At 50.1% G+C, this 15,542-nt stretch overlaps 1 protein-coding gene across 1 annotated transcript in view; it reads right to left on the bottom strand.

Annotated features, from left to right (window-relative positions):
* The window catches only part of LOC120517098 (myosin phosphatase Rho interacting protein), a 119,274-nt gene that overhangs the window by 51,485 nt on the left and 52,247 nt on the right, over positions 1-15,542 (bottom strand). Inside the window, exons 4-8 of the mRNA XM_039739196.1 lie at positions 15,208-15,359; positions 14,857-14,941; positions 12,988-13,141; positions 9,473-9,929; positions 3,315-3,447 (exon numbers count right to left, since the gene is read on the bottom strand). Coding sequence (XP_039595130.1) covers positions 3,315-3,447; positions 9,473-9,929; positions 12,988-13,141; positions 14,857-14,941; positions 15,208-15,359 — 981 coding nt within the window. The remainder of the gene's footprint in view (positions 1-3,314; positions 3,448-9,472; positions 9,930-12,987; positions 13,142-14,856; positions 14,942-15,207; positions 15,360-15,542) is intronic.

Genomic DNA, 15,542 nt, shown 5'->3' with positions numbered 1-15,542 from the left:
TTAGTGTTTCTGTGAAGTCGGTTTTCAAGATTTGCAGTCTGCCGGTGGTCCCGGTGTTCCGGTTATTCAGGCCACTACTTACTAATAAAGGGTCCGCCGCTGAAGTAGCTGCAGCCTTTCAGCAGTCGGTGGTGTTTGTCTGAATTTACGGTCGTTAAAAGGGAACAACTCAGGGAGCAAAATACGTAGAAAAAGGCAAAATAATAAGGAACAACAAAAAGAAGAGAGTGAAGTGTTGGAGGCTGTGGCTTATAAATGTAAAGCTCTGCACTGCTCTAAGCGATAAATACGAGAAGAGAAGATCAAGTCGAGGCGAAACGACTCAACGATTGTGGAACAGAAAACCCGCCGGCCCGTGACGGAGGCCCACGGCTCGCTCAGGAGTAAAGGCGGCCTAAAAGGCCGAGCGCTCGTGTGCCACGTCGGCCCCACGACGCTGCAGGTCCGCACGTCCAGCAGGAAGTTCATCTGCGCTGCCCTGATAGCTCCCGGGGTCAGGCCCACTTAAGTACACTTCCTCACATTCCAGCGGCTACTTTGGCTTAAGTGAGGCGACGCTTTCTTGACTGACAAATGATCCGACTTCCTGAAGGTTTCAATTTGACTGTTGGCCCGGTGGCCTCCTCGTGTACCTTACAGCGCCGCACATTCGCTTCAAGTCCACATCCAAAACGCACTCATACCTGAAATGAAGAATATTGTAGGGGGCTTCTCTGGAACGATTTCAAACATATAAAGAGATCGACGCACTTGTTAGCGTGCTGAAGGAGGTTTACAGTTCAGCCCTCTTCAGCTGGAGGTAGACGAGCTGAACACGTTCAAAAAGGAATCAATCACTTAGCCAATAAGGGGACGAGCTGAACACGCCGTTTGGAAAGGAGCTCTCGCAGTTCTCTCTCACCACGCACCCCTCAAGAGTCGCCGCACACGTCAATCCCATCGTCTCATTCGTACGAGTGCAGAACCCCAACAAACCGGAGACCCCTCCAGCAGGCATGCGGCACTAGAGCTCCTCCTTTTCATTAATAAACTCTTCCTCAACTCTAGGCCTAAAACTATTAAACGTGTACAACATCATGTACAGCACAACTCGCACATTAGCAGCGCGGCCACAATCTAACCGTCAACGCACCGGCCCAGTGCACTCTGGGAACGTAAAACAAAAACGAGCAAAACGTCGTCAAATCTCAGAGGTGCACAGATGGCTGGCCTGAGCATCTCCTGCAGCGCTGGTCTGATCTCAAAGGGGCACCGACCCCTCATCCTGAACACGACCGACGCTTCTGTAAATTTGGTTTTTACTTCACATAGCGGAAAATCTGGAGCTGCGCCAAGAGCCTTGGGAAGAAGGCCGAAGCCCCAAGACGGAGGAAATGAATAAATGAAGACAATGGAGCTCCTAAATGGAAACAGCAACAGTCGATAAGACTTGCGTGCCAATTTGGCAGAACCATCACGTGGCGTAGACGTTATCGAGACACAGAGAGAGAGCCTTTCTGATCTATTTAACGTAACTGAAACTGAAGAGAGCTACGTAACAAATACGTACAAATCTAAAAGTACACGACAGCACAGCACAGTCAATTGTACACTGAGGATCAGTATGAGGATTTATTTTGGTCATACGCAATTGCTCCGTCCCAGGTGTGACATTAACCTGCAACCAGCCCTGCAAGCAGGTCCTCCAACTTAAAGGGAACACTTGGGGGTCGGTGGCAGGATTGGCACGCCAGCCACTGAAGAAAAAAAACCAAAAACCTCACACTGCAACTGGGTGGTTCTGAAGTGTTACCCGCTGCACGTGGGTCATCGGGTGGCGCGTGTGGCAACACGTTATCAGCACATGCTCCCCCAACCTATAGTATACTATAGAGGAAGAATCTCTACAGCAGTGCTAGCATTTCCAACAGACGGTGCTCTTTGAAGTGTTTGGCTTCATGTTGGTCTTAAAGAGAGTCGAGCGAAGGTTATCACTCAACACAAACCATCGACTTTAAATGAGCACGCTTGAGATTCACTCACGAAAATGACAAACCAGTGGTCACCTGTCCTGTCAGGTCCTCACCTAACAGGCAGGCTTGAAAGGCGCAGTCACAGAAAGACAGACAGACGTGAAATTAGCTGTCTTAGACAGACAGACGTGAAAAGTGCTATCACAGAAAGACAAGCAGATGAACAGGAGAGAGATGAGCGGTCTTAGACAGACAGAGAGCTATGAATGGGGCTACAACAGACAGACAGACAGACAAGTAAGGAGCTATCAGACAGACAGACATTTTGATAGACAGACATGAAAGGTGCAGTCACAGAAAGACAGACAGACAAACAGGTAGATGAACAGGAGAGAAATGAGCTGCCTTAGACAGACAGACAGACAGACAGACAAGTAAGGAGCTATCAGACCGACAGATGTGAAAAGTGCTATCCTAGTCAGGCAGACATGAAAGGCGCAGTCAGAGACAGACAGACAGACAGATTAAACAGGAGAGAAATGAGCTGTTTTAGAGAGCTATGAAAGGGGCTACCACAGACAGACAGATGTGAAAAGTGCTATCCTAGACAGACATTTGAAAAGGCAGACATGAAAGGCACAGTCACAGAAAGACAGACAGACAGACAGACAGACAGACAGAGACGTGAAATTAGCTGTCTTAGACAGACAGCCAGACATGAAAGGGGCTACCATAGATAGACAGACAAGTAAGGAGCTATCAGACAGACAGACAGACATGAAAAGTGCAGTCACAGACAGTCTGGCAGACAGAGATGAAAGACGTCATCACAGGCTGATGTGAAAGGCGCTATAATTGATTGACAGACAGTAAAATGTGCCTCAGCTACTTTCGCGATGGCCGTTCTCATTAAGGTCCCTTCTGCAGTTTTCCGCCAATCATGAACAGCACAAGTGTGGCTATCACTACTGGATGTGCCTGCACTCATTTTTTATTTTAGTATCTCTGTATTTTTTATTTTTTTTATTTTTTATTTTTTTTAAAGCATGTCCAATGTGCTCATTTTCAAAAAATTTTTCTTTAAAAAGAAAGGGTGGGAAAGGAAAGGGAATCTCTCGGGGGACACTGAATATAGAACAGAGCAAGGAAATTAATTCAATACTCTTCTCTGGCAGGAGCTCAAAAGACAGTGTGTGTCTGTGTGTGGAGGCCCTGGTCTTACTGGTTCAGCCAAAGCGCCACCTTTCATTTGTGCTCTGCCATAAAGAGATGTGTGTTCTGCTAGCTGGGAACAAAAACAACAAAACACAACCCAACCCAACAACAATTGCATCTCCCAGCTTTTTATGAACTCCTTCCCACCGTCTCTGGCTGGAATCGTCTCGTTTCGCTCCTCCCCTGCCTCGACTCCACAGGTCTGGAGTTGTCCTCCGTTTCCATCCTCTCTGCATTCTCCAGTTCCAGGGCTTCAAACTTCTCAATCACAGTGGGGCGGCTTTGAAAAAGAAAAAAAGACATTTCTGAGGTAAGAAGGAAGTCGGGCAAACTGGGATTTTTAGCCCCTGTGCCAGGCCGCATGGAGCCTGCAGAGCTGCACACAGACGCAGTTTTCTCCTCGCGGTTGGCATTTATTGTGGCAGCAATGCAAGTGAAGGCAGGAGACGCCACTGGATGGGACTTCCATCTGTCAAACGAGTGGGCACCGAGGCGCAGGACTCTGGACTGACCACACAGAGAAGGGCAAGCAGGATGAGGCTCAAAGTCGACGCACAAATAGATTGAAGTGTGGGACGTCTGAAACGCAACTGAGCTCTCTGAACATTTTGGCCGATGAGGGGCTCACATAACAAGTCAGTGGTCCTGCATACTGCACATCCATCCATCGTTCACCCAGCGGGCTTAACCTAAAATGAGGCTCCACTCACAGTCCAAACCGGTCCCGTCAGAAGTTGGCGCAAGGCTGAACGCACGTCTAGACGGGAGTACCAAAAGATCATGGGACTGGGGGGCACATCCACACTCACTCATATCAACTGATTTACGCTGCCAGGTAACGCACAGAATATGTGGGGGGGGTTTACCCCAGACAGACGCGGAGAGAACATTAAAGTCTGGCACTAACTGCCAAGCGGCCCGTTAGATGGCATCTCAGGAGTTTGCGCATAAATAACAAACAAACAGCACTTCAGACTTCACCTCTCGAGTCATCTGAAATCAAGAGAGCGCCAACTAAAATCCTCAAAAGTAATGCAAGCGTGTGCCAGGATCCCAGCAGCCACTGCACGTCACCCACCTGAAGCTTAGCCATGCCTGGGGGTCTGGTCAGTACGTGAACGGGAGATTGACCAGGAAAAGCCTGGGATGCTGCTGGATGGGGTGTTGGCGAGGGCAGCAGCGGGTTTTCAAGGCCCCAGTGCAGTGACGGGGGGCAGAAAATAAAAAAAATGCCACCCTTCGGATGAGACGTATGAGGTTCTGGCTAAGTTGCACTGCAGGATCAATGGCTGCCGTCGCCACCTCGGCCTGGCGGATGCTGCACACTGGTAGTGGTGGTCCACGTAAAGCGCCGTATAACAGTAATTAAGAATTAACCCAGCAGACGACAGCACACCTCTTATAAGTCAAGGTCAGCAGTGTGTGGGTGACAATGGGGATCACAAGGTTACTTGTCACACGTCACCGTGTGCCCACAACTCGCATCCAGACGCTACCGCTACCGACGCCACCGTGTGACCCTGAGGAAGTCACTTCACCTGCCTGGGCACCAGTTGGAGAAAACAAAAGAAATGGAAGCAAGTGAACCTCAACTCAGATGTTCTCAACGTCGGCCAAACCGTAAGCAGCAGGAAGTAACAGCCGTCCTGAAAAACAGTCAGGGGTCTTCAGATTCTAAAAACATGTCCCTTGTGGACTCCCTGCATTTGCTAAATAAGAATGTCACAGCCGCCCACTGTGCGGGTCACGAATGCCAGGGACTCTCCTTGCACCACCAGTCCATTAGAGGGTCCACTCAGCCACCAGTTAAAAGGGGCGTCTCCGGGAGGAAAACTGGGGGACCGAGAGATAGGTGGGCAAATGAGCTTTACTTGAGCCACACTTTCCGAAAGCCCAAAAAAGTGCCCGTTCTGACTGCGGGCACTCTGACAGGGCTTGTGACAAATCGGACGACTGGGCTCAGACTCGGCAGTGTCCCTGCCATGCCGTGCCGTGGTGTAGTAGGCCTGAAGGGGAGCGGGCGCAATGTTCATCGACCGAATGCTGCGCTCCTGCTGTGCATTTAATGCGCCATCATTAAGAGAATGAGCTTCTCAAATCTCAAGCGCTGCCTGCCATCTTGCCTCTTTAATCATCAGGCAGATTTCAATATGGAGGAGGTCATTCCCAGAATAGAAAGGCAAACCGTGGCAATAATCCTGCAGGATTATGACGACAGCTCGCGTTAAATCGCTTTCTTCCTTCAATTAATTGCCCACATGCTAGAGGCCAGTTCAGAAATGAAGTCGCACATTTTCAAAGTTTGACCTTATTTGGGATCCCACCGAGCTGTCAGATTTCCTTAAAAGGCTGGGAGTGAGACGCTCTGCTGGGTATTTATTTCAGACGACTGCCAGTTTTATTGCCTTTTTAGCTCTCGTGTAAAAAAATAAAAAATAAAAAAACACACCAATAGGAGGAAACAAATTATCTAGAAATACAGGCGGTCTGGGGGTGGGTGAGGGTTTACATACAGAAGGAGGAATACGAAAGAGGGACAGTCACCCTGTGGAGGGTACAATGACTTTGGGGGCCGTCAAGATCACTTGAAGTGGCACATTAAGGAAATGGGAAATTAAGAGCATGCCAGCCAAGGGGAGGCGAGAGACAGACAAACAGGAGAGAGTCCAAGGCACTATATAATAGAGACGGACTTGGATAGGAAAGGCGCTATATGGGACCTGAAGGGCAACACAGAAGGAGCACCAGGACAGATCAGCAGACACAAAAGGCACACAGCAAAGGCACTATATGAGATAAATCAGTGAAGAGATTATCAGATGAGCAGGTCTAGACAGACATGGCGGGCACTCCGAGGATCTGAAAGGCCCCGTGTAACGTGGACAAAGGCACCATAGCTGAACGATTAAAGACTTTATGTATACGTAACACGCAGGGTGCCAGGCAGGACACGCGCCATCTGAGACTGTCAGTCCAGCAGACACAAAAGGCAGCGCATGCACACTGTAGGCAGACAGGAAAGGCACTATATGAGACACGGCAATCATTAGAGGAGGCAAGACAGAGGGATGAAGACAAAACATAAAAGGCACCAGACAGAGAACACGCCACGCCACTTGACAATGGAAAGAGTAAGGGCATTGGGCAAAACGTAAAAGGCACCACACACACTGCACACAGAGGGCTAAACAGCAAAGGCACTATATAAGATAATCGGCAGGTTAGGTGCTTTGGCGATTCTAAATTGTCCCTAGTGTGTGTGTGTGCCCTGTGGTGGGCTGGCAGCCTGCCTTGTGCCCTGTTAGCTAGGATTGGCTCCAGCAGACCCCCCGTGACCCTGTAGTTAGGATATAGTGGGTTGGATAACAGATGGATGTAAATTGATTTATTAGATGAGCAGACCTGAAGGGTGGTCTCGACCAGGGGTGGGCAGTGCCGGTCCTGGAGGGCTGCAGTGGCTGCAGGTTTTTGTTCCATTGCCCAGTTTCTTAATATTATTGCTGATGAAGCTCTTGTTCTAAAGTGACATTTGGATTCTTCAATTTAGTGGTCTCGCTTGTTAAGGCTCCCCACCCTTATTTCAATCTTAAACTGCTGCATTCGCTGTTTTAATGGCTCCTCATTAGCAATAAGATGTAAAAGACGAAGCAGTCGGCAGGTCTCCATCTCGCTTGTTTCCATTTACATCTCTGCGTGTTCATCACGCGCGGTTTGATTTATTAAAAAAATGTGACGGACTGAAAATGATCCGTTTTGTGGCTTCAGATCATTTGGATGACATCCTTGGAAAGGAAAAAAATCAACGAGAGAAGAACCTCACACTGCAGACTAACAAGCCATCAAATGAAATGAGGTCTGAGATTGGCAAGGATTGGCTTCTAATGAAGGAATTGGGTTGGAATGAAAACCTGCAGCCACCGCGGCCCTCCAGGACCGACATTGCCCACCCACCCCTAGTTTAGACAGACATGACGGGCCCTGTGAGCGACAGAGAGATGTGAAGATCTGAAAGGCTCTGTGTGACTTGGGCAAAGCCGCCATAACTGAACTATTAAAGACTTTATGTATACGTAACACACCGAGTGCCAGCAGGACACGCGCCATCTGAGACTGTCAGTCCAGCAGACACAAAAGGCACTCCCTGTCTTAACTACTAGACAGAGAAATTTGAAAGGCGCTATATAACGGACAGAGCAGAGCTCCCAGACGTGCCTCACACTTCAGAGCGCACTGCCCTGTGGCACAACAGCTGCCCGTCACAGATGTTAATCGCCACCATGTGGTACAGTCAGAGCTGAGGAGCGTAATGAAGGTGGCAGCGGCGGCGGCAGCAGACAGAGGATGACGGATAACAAGCAGCCTGGGCACCGCTCGCTCATAAAGCCAGACGCTCCAGCCGTGCGCTGAATGCCGATCAGATGAGAACAATGCTTTCACGTTCGCGCCAGAGCCGGTCGTATGACCGTTGATGATCAGGCAGACAGCGAGATGGATTTCTTAATTGAATCTGTCTGGGCAGAACTGCCTTATTAATTTTTCTGGAGAGAATATTAAACAGACGCCATATTCATCTTCTGTCTGTTTCAATCCAGCGAGCAGGGACACCTTAGAGTGCCATCGGAGATAACAACAAAAAAATAAATAAAAAATGGAACTAATCTATAGAAAGAAAACAAAGAAAATTATCTCTATACATAAAATCCACCGTCTCTCTCTCTGTCTTGTCTGCTTTTCACAAGAGAACTACTTCACCGATTTAGACCGGTTGGTTTTTTTTTTCTAGAATTTGCTTGAACATTCCGGTTAATTCTGTGACTTCTCTCATCATGCCAAGTATCAGAGTTCAATTGTGGTACTAATTTTATTCGCGCCAATCCTGAGAGACATAACTATGGAGGGGGGGTATTGGGGGCATACCTTCCCTCCGCTTAGCTAGAACGAGAGAACTACTTCACCGATTTGGAGAACGTGCCTGAACTATCCGGTTGATTCTGTGACTCTGAGTTCGCTTGCTGGAGTGATATATTCATGTTAATCCGACACAGAGGTTGCGGGCCGAGGGGAGGGGGCGGAGCCTCGGGCGCTCCTTACCTCCACGTAGCTAGCGAACGAGAGAAACAAATTAACGGATTTAGATTGTTTTTTCTAGAATTTGCGTGAACATTCCGGCCGATTCTGCAACTTCTCTCGTCGCGCTAAGTATCAGAGTTCGCTTGCAGTACCAAGTTATTAGCGCGAATCCGAGAGACACACAGCTCGGGGGGGGCGGAGCCTCAGGGCGTACCTTACATCCGCTTAGCTAGAGCGAGATAACTACGTCACGGATTTAGACCGGGTTTTTTTTTTTCTAGAATTTGCTTGAATATTCCGGCTGAGTCTGCAACTTCTCGCATTGCGCTAAGAACCAGAGTTCGCTTGCCAGAGTTCGCTTGCCCGAGCGATATATATTCGTGCTAATCCGGGTATACATGACGTCAGGAGTGGGGAGCTGGGCGGGGTTCTCCTTACTGTCCCGTTTCACGCCTGCGAGGGGGGCGGCTAGTTATACGTAAAAGGATTAAAAATTCAACATCAGAGGACCACTCTGTCCCAGTTCTAATACGCATATCGGCTAAGGGTTGGCATACGGGCACGTTGGGGTGTTGCTCAAGCAGCAGCTACCCAAACTCTAAGCTATCCGTGTTTATGTAATATTTATATCTGCACTGCACTGTCGTCATGTTGAGTTTGTGCTGCTCTGGTCATAAGCTGCAGGGTGGTCTACAACTTAAAAAGTCACAGGTGAGAATAGCAATGGGCAGCATGATGGGATACGATGGGAGGGGCTGCTCGGGTGTTTCTATTGGCTACTCTGGCTTGTGGTGCAGCAGATGATCCGAAGTTGTCTCTAAGCAAGTGTTGTGGGTTTGGGGGTCGTGCGAGGGGTCCCGGTAACAGGCTGGCACCCTGTGGAGAGGTTATTCCTGCCAGGACTGAAGTGCGTGAGCCGAGTCCGACATGTTATTCTACGTTACGTTTAACAAGATTGATGGAGGAAGTCCAAAGACCTGCAGGTTTAGATAACTGGCCCCACATGAGTGAAGAGTATACAGTAGGGAGTGCCCTGTGATGGACTGGCACCTCACCCAGCACTGCTCAGCCTGGCACACTTCTGTAATCATTTACCCCACGTCACCACAGCTTTCCGTGATACAAGCGGCTTCAGCACTGAAATGACCTGAGGACAGACCCCCAGCTGCTTTACAACGGTGACGTGCCAAAGGTCGTCATGACTTTTATCATCCAAAACAACAAACCAGATGTACCTTCTCTCTGGTCCAAACGCTGCTTCCACGTCATGCCTTTCTGGACTTCTGGCACGACTCCGTTTCTCCGCCTTTCGGGTTTCCATCTCGCACTTCCTCGATCTGGAGACGTCCTGAAGGGCCGAGGTCCTTTGCGCCCGAATCTCAGCATAATGGCTGTCCGTGCTCGTCACAGTACTTCCGCTGGTGTCCGAATCTAACGAGCTCATCGACCCGCTGATGTGAGACCCGTTGGACAGCAGGCTGCTCCCCGAAGGGAAGGGATCACTCTGAGCTGGTGACTGACAGCGAGGAATCCCGCCGAGGTCCATACTGTGCTTGCTGGAAGCGCTGCCAGCCGGGGACACGACGTGCAGGTCGTGTCGCTGAGAGACGTGGAAGGGAACGCCACCTCTGTCCACCTCGTCTCCGTTGACGGAGCTGTGATCCGAAGTCACATCCAGAGGACCGAGTTCACCTGGGAAAAGACGTGAAAGTGGATCAGAACCGGACATCTGAAAGAAGCGTCAACGATGAAGCCTGCTGTCCTACGCCTCGAGAGAAATAAAGACGTCCCTGTGAATTCGGTTATTTGGCACCGGTCTAAATATGGCAGCCTGTCTCGAACTACTGAACGAGGCGCCGCTTCAGAGCGCTCTTCCTCTCCTGTACGCTCTCGTTCAAAGATCCGACATGCAAGTCAAGGCTAAAACGACAGCATGTCTGCGATTCTATGCTTTCGTTTAAAATTACAGACCTGACTTTCCGCTTTCGTCGACACCACCCCGGGAATTCTAACTTGGGACCCCTTTATAAAAGCAGCAATACGCCTTACTTTTAGCTAAGTCACTAGTGTTTGGCTCTTTTCAGTTAGCTTTTGGGTGGTCTTTACAACAGAACATCGATTTACTGAGCGACTGTAAAATGTCAAATTCCCTTCTGGGGACAAATCGAGTGCTCTCTGTCTGCCTAGAGTTGAAGTTTTTGCTTTGCACCAAAGGCTAGAGGTGCAGGCTCTGGCCTAACGTGACTCTGAACTGGATTAGGTGGGCTTGATGACGAATGAAAAGGCCAAACACTGCCTTGCGTTCCCTCGTGCATCCATTAGGGATTACTTCTGGACGCGTTGAAATCACTTTGGCTTGTTTATTTGGGGCCTCCAGACTCACCCCCCCATGTGATACCCAGTAGGACCCCCGATGTGGACCGATGCTACAAACTCAGCAGATGGCTGCCATAGAGGAGACGCTGTGCGGACACACACACACACACACAGAGAGAGATAGAGAGATAAGCGGACGTCACCAGGGAAGTGCGCCACTCATGGTGGTCAGAGTTCCCCACTTCACTCGCGCCACATAGCGCTCGCCTCTCAGCCAGAGAACACGGCTCTGCAGTTCGCCACCGCGCTTTGAAACGTAGGTTACCCAATTATAGGACAAACTGGTTTAGACTGGGCGCAGCCAGTCTGTCCGAAGTGTGACAGGACGAGTCGGTTTGGCCGAGGACAGGGAGACTGCAGGCCAGAGTGGTTTCAGATGAGCACGTCAGGTGTGTCCTGGGAGCTCTCAGGATAATCTGGTTCGGCCTAGTCTAAACTAGCTGGTCCTATAATCGGGTTTGGCCAGTAACCTGTATAAACACAACGGACCAAGTCCGTTGAGCAGACAGACGCACACACGGTCAACGCTGGCAGCACATTGATGATAGCCAAGGGGGACAGGTGGGCGAGTGGGTCACGGCCACATTCCAGAAGTCGCCAGCTCCTCGACCACCCGCTTGGTACGGCTGAGGTTACAAGGATAGAAGTGTGTGTGCTCGGCCCAGTATTCGTGACAAAGCCTTTCTGAATTTCAAGTAGGGTGTGTTACAATTCCACCTCGGGGTTCTGATGCGTCTCGATGTCTAGTAACGCAGGATGACGCACAACGTTGGGGTTCCCCTTGGTTTTTGGGCCTCGTGTTTAGACCGCACTGCATGCAGGAAAATACGATAAACGGCCAGCAGGACTTGAAGCTACGCATTCCACTTCAGTGGACCAATGAGGTTCTCCCCCCTTAATGGGATACTTTGAGGGGTCAAAGTAGTAATACAGGCCTGTGGAGTGTCGTTTTATGGTTGCGGACCACCAATATGACATTTTAATAATCTGACTCTTAGGGGTGGGGGTTGATTTGTTTTGAACCTTTATGGTTTTCTTTTTTGTAAAACTTGAGTTATCTGCATGAAATGTTTTTTGCTTTTAATAAAATCAATAAAACTAAAAATTATAAAAATAAATCTTGGAAGGCTTGGAAGGAGACGATGTGTGATTTTCTCGGAGACACTTTAACGTCCTGCGAGACAAAAGGACGGCTGCAGCACAGGCTGATTTTAAATGATCGACGCGCAGCGCGACAAGCAGAACATGCAGCTCGGCGGCGGCAAGACAGCAGCTGATCAGACCGCATCTCCTTAGCGTGTGTTCAGCCGCCACAACACGAGTGGCAGAGACGCACCCCTTGGGGGTTGTGATTGAAGTGAGCAGGGGGACGGGGCGCGGCCCCTAGTAAATAATCATCATCTGACTCTTTACCGGTGGTCCGAGCTCTCCCGAGACTACCAGAAGGGTACAAATGACAAAATGTCAAACATACGCATGTAGGGTATCGTTTTCTGCTATTCCAAGGTCAGTGATTACGAAGGGCATGTTACTTTGGATCCTTTACTGGGTGGTGGGGGTCTAGCCTCCTATGGACCTCTATCAGAGGGTAAAACAAAGAGCAACTTCTATTACGACCGACAACAGTTAAGACTTGGCAAAGTAAATCGTTACTCGCATCTCTCGCCCGCGCGGAGGATCTGGGAGTCCAATGTGCAGAACGAAAACCGACAAAGCGTCCCTCTGGCGACCAGTAAAGCAGGATGCATAGCTTTCTTTTGGCCTAATTAAATGTTAAAAGGAAAAGGGGGGTGGTGGGGAGGAGGTGGTCTGCAGATTCCTGCGGTGGCCACCAATGGAAACCGGGCACAGAAGGCCCCCAGATTGTTCCCATTAAACGTGGCGGCCGATGCTGGCAGTGTTGATAAACACAGGAAACATGAAATGAGCCGCACTACAATTTCCTACTTGGAGCCCCGGGCACCAGCTGGTGGTGCTGCACGGTTTACAGTAACGGGCCGAGCTCCTCCTCCTCCTCCTCCTCCTCCTCCTTTACGTGCAGATTTCCTTCAAGTGCCATGAACGCCATTGTGCTTGGACTTATCTGTTTGAATCACAGATGAAGTCAGAGGTGAGCAGAGCGCCACCAAGATTGTTGATTTCTGGGTTTTCACTTCAAAGCAAGAGAAAAATCAGGAAAGCTATTTTAATCCTCCCCAAGCTCAGTCCTAATGAGCTCGCACAATCGGGGTCTTTGTGTGCAGGACAATGCGGCTTGTGGGGGGGAAGTGTCTCTGCGATTCCATCCCACTTCCTTTGCTGCACATTTGTCGAGGCCGTGGAACAATAAACAAATTTCCAGACGAGTTTTGATACGAGGAAACATCCTGCTCACCCCCTTGGGCCAGCACTGTGCTGAGGCCGCTGCTCTCCGGCGAAGGCCAACTCTGTCCTCCTTCATCCTGCCATATGCCAGTGCGGGAATCGGGGACTTTCTCCGAATCGGGAATCCCGGAGCCAGTCACTGCGACCTTGGCAGGCCCCGGTTCCTAAAACAAAAAGACCACAAAGGAAAGACCATCAGTTACACGGGGTTACTACCCGTCTCGGGTTCAAGGGATCAGAGCGCGCAAAAATAAAGAAATACAAAGACACTGGACAACTGTTAAAAAAAAAACAAACACTCACTCCGGTGCCTAGCGGGCCGATATCAGACCGACCGACCGACCTCGCTCTAGCTGTCCCAAAATGCTCCTTCACCTCCAAGACCCTCACTCAACGAAGGCCTCTTCCCCTGACGTGTTCGTGCCAGCCTAATTCAGGCAGTTTTCAGAAGTCCCTCCTGTTCACGTGTGTTCACGAGGGCCGGCGCCATCACACCAGGGTGCCCTCAACCTTGAAGCACTCGCTTTACCCTCCTCTGCCACTTTGACTCTTCACTGCTTGTTGGCTGCATATAGCGCCTTTATACACTGAACTCCGTCATGGGCAGTCCCAGCTCTATCAGTGGTAGAGTGCTGGCTTGTGTGGGCAGTGTTGCCCACTTTGTGCGTTTATGGCTGTCCCGTGATCCTGCGTCTTACGATAGTGACTGCACATCTCTAGCTGTCCATGAAGCTACAGGCTCCTCAAATTATAAATTGCAAAAACACGCAGGGTTGTGACGAAACAAAATGCATGGAAGGTAACTTGGGGGGTGTCTTGCTCCAATGAGACCCTTTGCCAGTGAAAGAAAAGTGGGATACAAGCCATGCCAAATGCTGCTTGGCATTCGGGAGGGAGACAAGGATGAGAAAAGTGCAACGTGAAGTGCACCGAGGGGTCTGCCAGTGGGACAGGGTGGCACGAGAGTGACAGAGTGGTGTACGGGGAGGAGCGGACATGGAGTGCGTTTGGGAGAAGGGTTCTAAGGACAGCAGTAAAACAAAGGGACGATGAAGGGAAATGCGGGAACTTCAGGTGAGACACGAGGTCACCGTCACCCGTACAGGTCTGACGGCTAAAGCTGTTCGCCGGGTCACCGGCAGCACTGGCCACTTTCGACAGGCCCTTTACAGAAAGTACTTTGACCTTCTCAATCAGTCTGGACAGGAAACGGCCAGCGATAGAGGCGTACACTGAAGTCATCAGTCGTCACCATCCCCGCTCTGGATTCACACCGGCCTCGTGCAGTGAAATGCGGAGCCATTAAGATCTTATCAGCTATCCCTTCAGCCCTGACCACCCTCAGGTCAGCAAACACACGTCACAGGAGTGCAGATCCACAGGAGATGCATGGCCTTAACATTCTGACCTTCTGCATGAACCCAATGGACCTGCCCAGGTGTTAAACGGCCTGCCTGAGGGCTGCTGGGAGTGAGGACTACAGTCGTTCCTAAATTGTGCGCATGCTGGCAGGCGACCCGAGAAGAACGGGCATCAGAGCTAAATAACAGAACAGAACGAATGATGAAGCACTGACTTGGTGGGGGACGACAACATGCAGTGAGCCATTCAGTGGTGCAAATGAAGGCCACAAAGTCCCGTAAAGACTCTTAAAACAGCAAAATAAAACTTCAGGACGCTAACACGACTGAGGAGAATGCAGCCCAGCGTGCTTGGGGGGCTCCAGCTTGAAATGCACGAGTATCACTTTAAACGTGAAGCATCTCAAGAGTGGCCCTCTAAACCGAAGGTTCCTGCAATCAGCTGCTGGACGCGGCTTAGGGACCAGGACTTGGGGGCTCAGCCGTTTGCCTGTGACGTTGTGGGCTCAGCCGTTTACCTGCGACGTTGTGGGCTCAACCTTCCTCTTCTTCTTCTGGTTTTGCTTGTTAGTTTTGGGGTACACTGCCAGCTGCTCAAGCCACCTGTACAAGTGAAAGAAAGAAGAAAAAGAAATAACGGAGAGCCGACCTCCCAACAAGTGCCTTCATCTCAAGCTCTGGAGCGTCCTCTGCTGCGTTTTAAGACACAATGAGGGCCCATTAAATCGGAACAACTTTACCGCTTCTGCACAGCCCAAGTGCACTTGGGTGACACGGCGCCCTTGTGTCAGCCTTCAAGTGACAATGACAAAAAGAAATGACACTCCAGCGTCGGAAGCGCAAGAGGGTTACGCACGGTGAGGGCTCACCCGTTTATGATCTCCTTGCTTTCTCCGCGGATGAAGTACTCCCGCTCCGGCGTGACAATGCACAGCGCGTTCTTCTGGCCAGTCTTCGGCTCGGCGTCGATGATGTCGGTGCACTGGTTCATGTTGACCGTCCCTTGAGGCAAAGTGCTGGGCTGAAAAGAAACGGAGGACTTTGGTTAAAAGCGCCCATACTGGGGACTTGAGAAGAGGCTTACTGACATGATGAGAGCAGAGCCACGCGCAGACAAGCAGCAACGGCCATTTAATAAAACAAAAAAAAGAAGGAACTAAAATCTGAACAACACAGCAAAGCAAAACGCGCCGTTAACGAAACG

Source organism: Polypterus senegalus, chromosome 17, assembly GCF_016835505.1.
Source record: "Polypterus senegalus isolate Bchr_013 chromosome 17, ASM1683550v1, whole genome shotgun sequence".
NCBI lineage: Eukaryota > Metazoa > Chordata > Cladistia > Polypteriformes > Polypteridae > Polypterus > Polypterus senegalus.
This window is presented reverse-complemented; position numbering and strand designations above follow the sequence as displayed.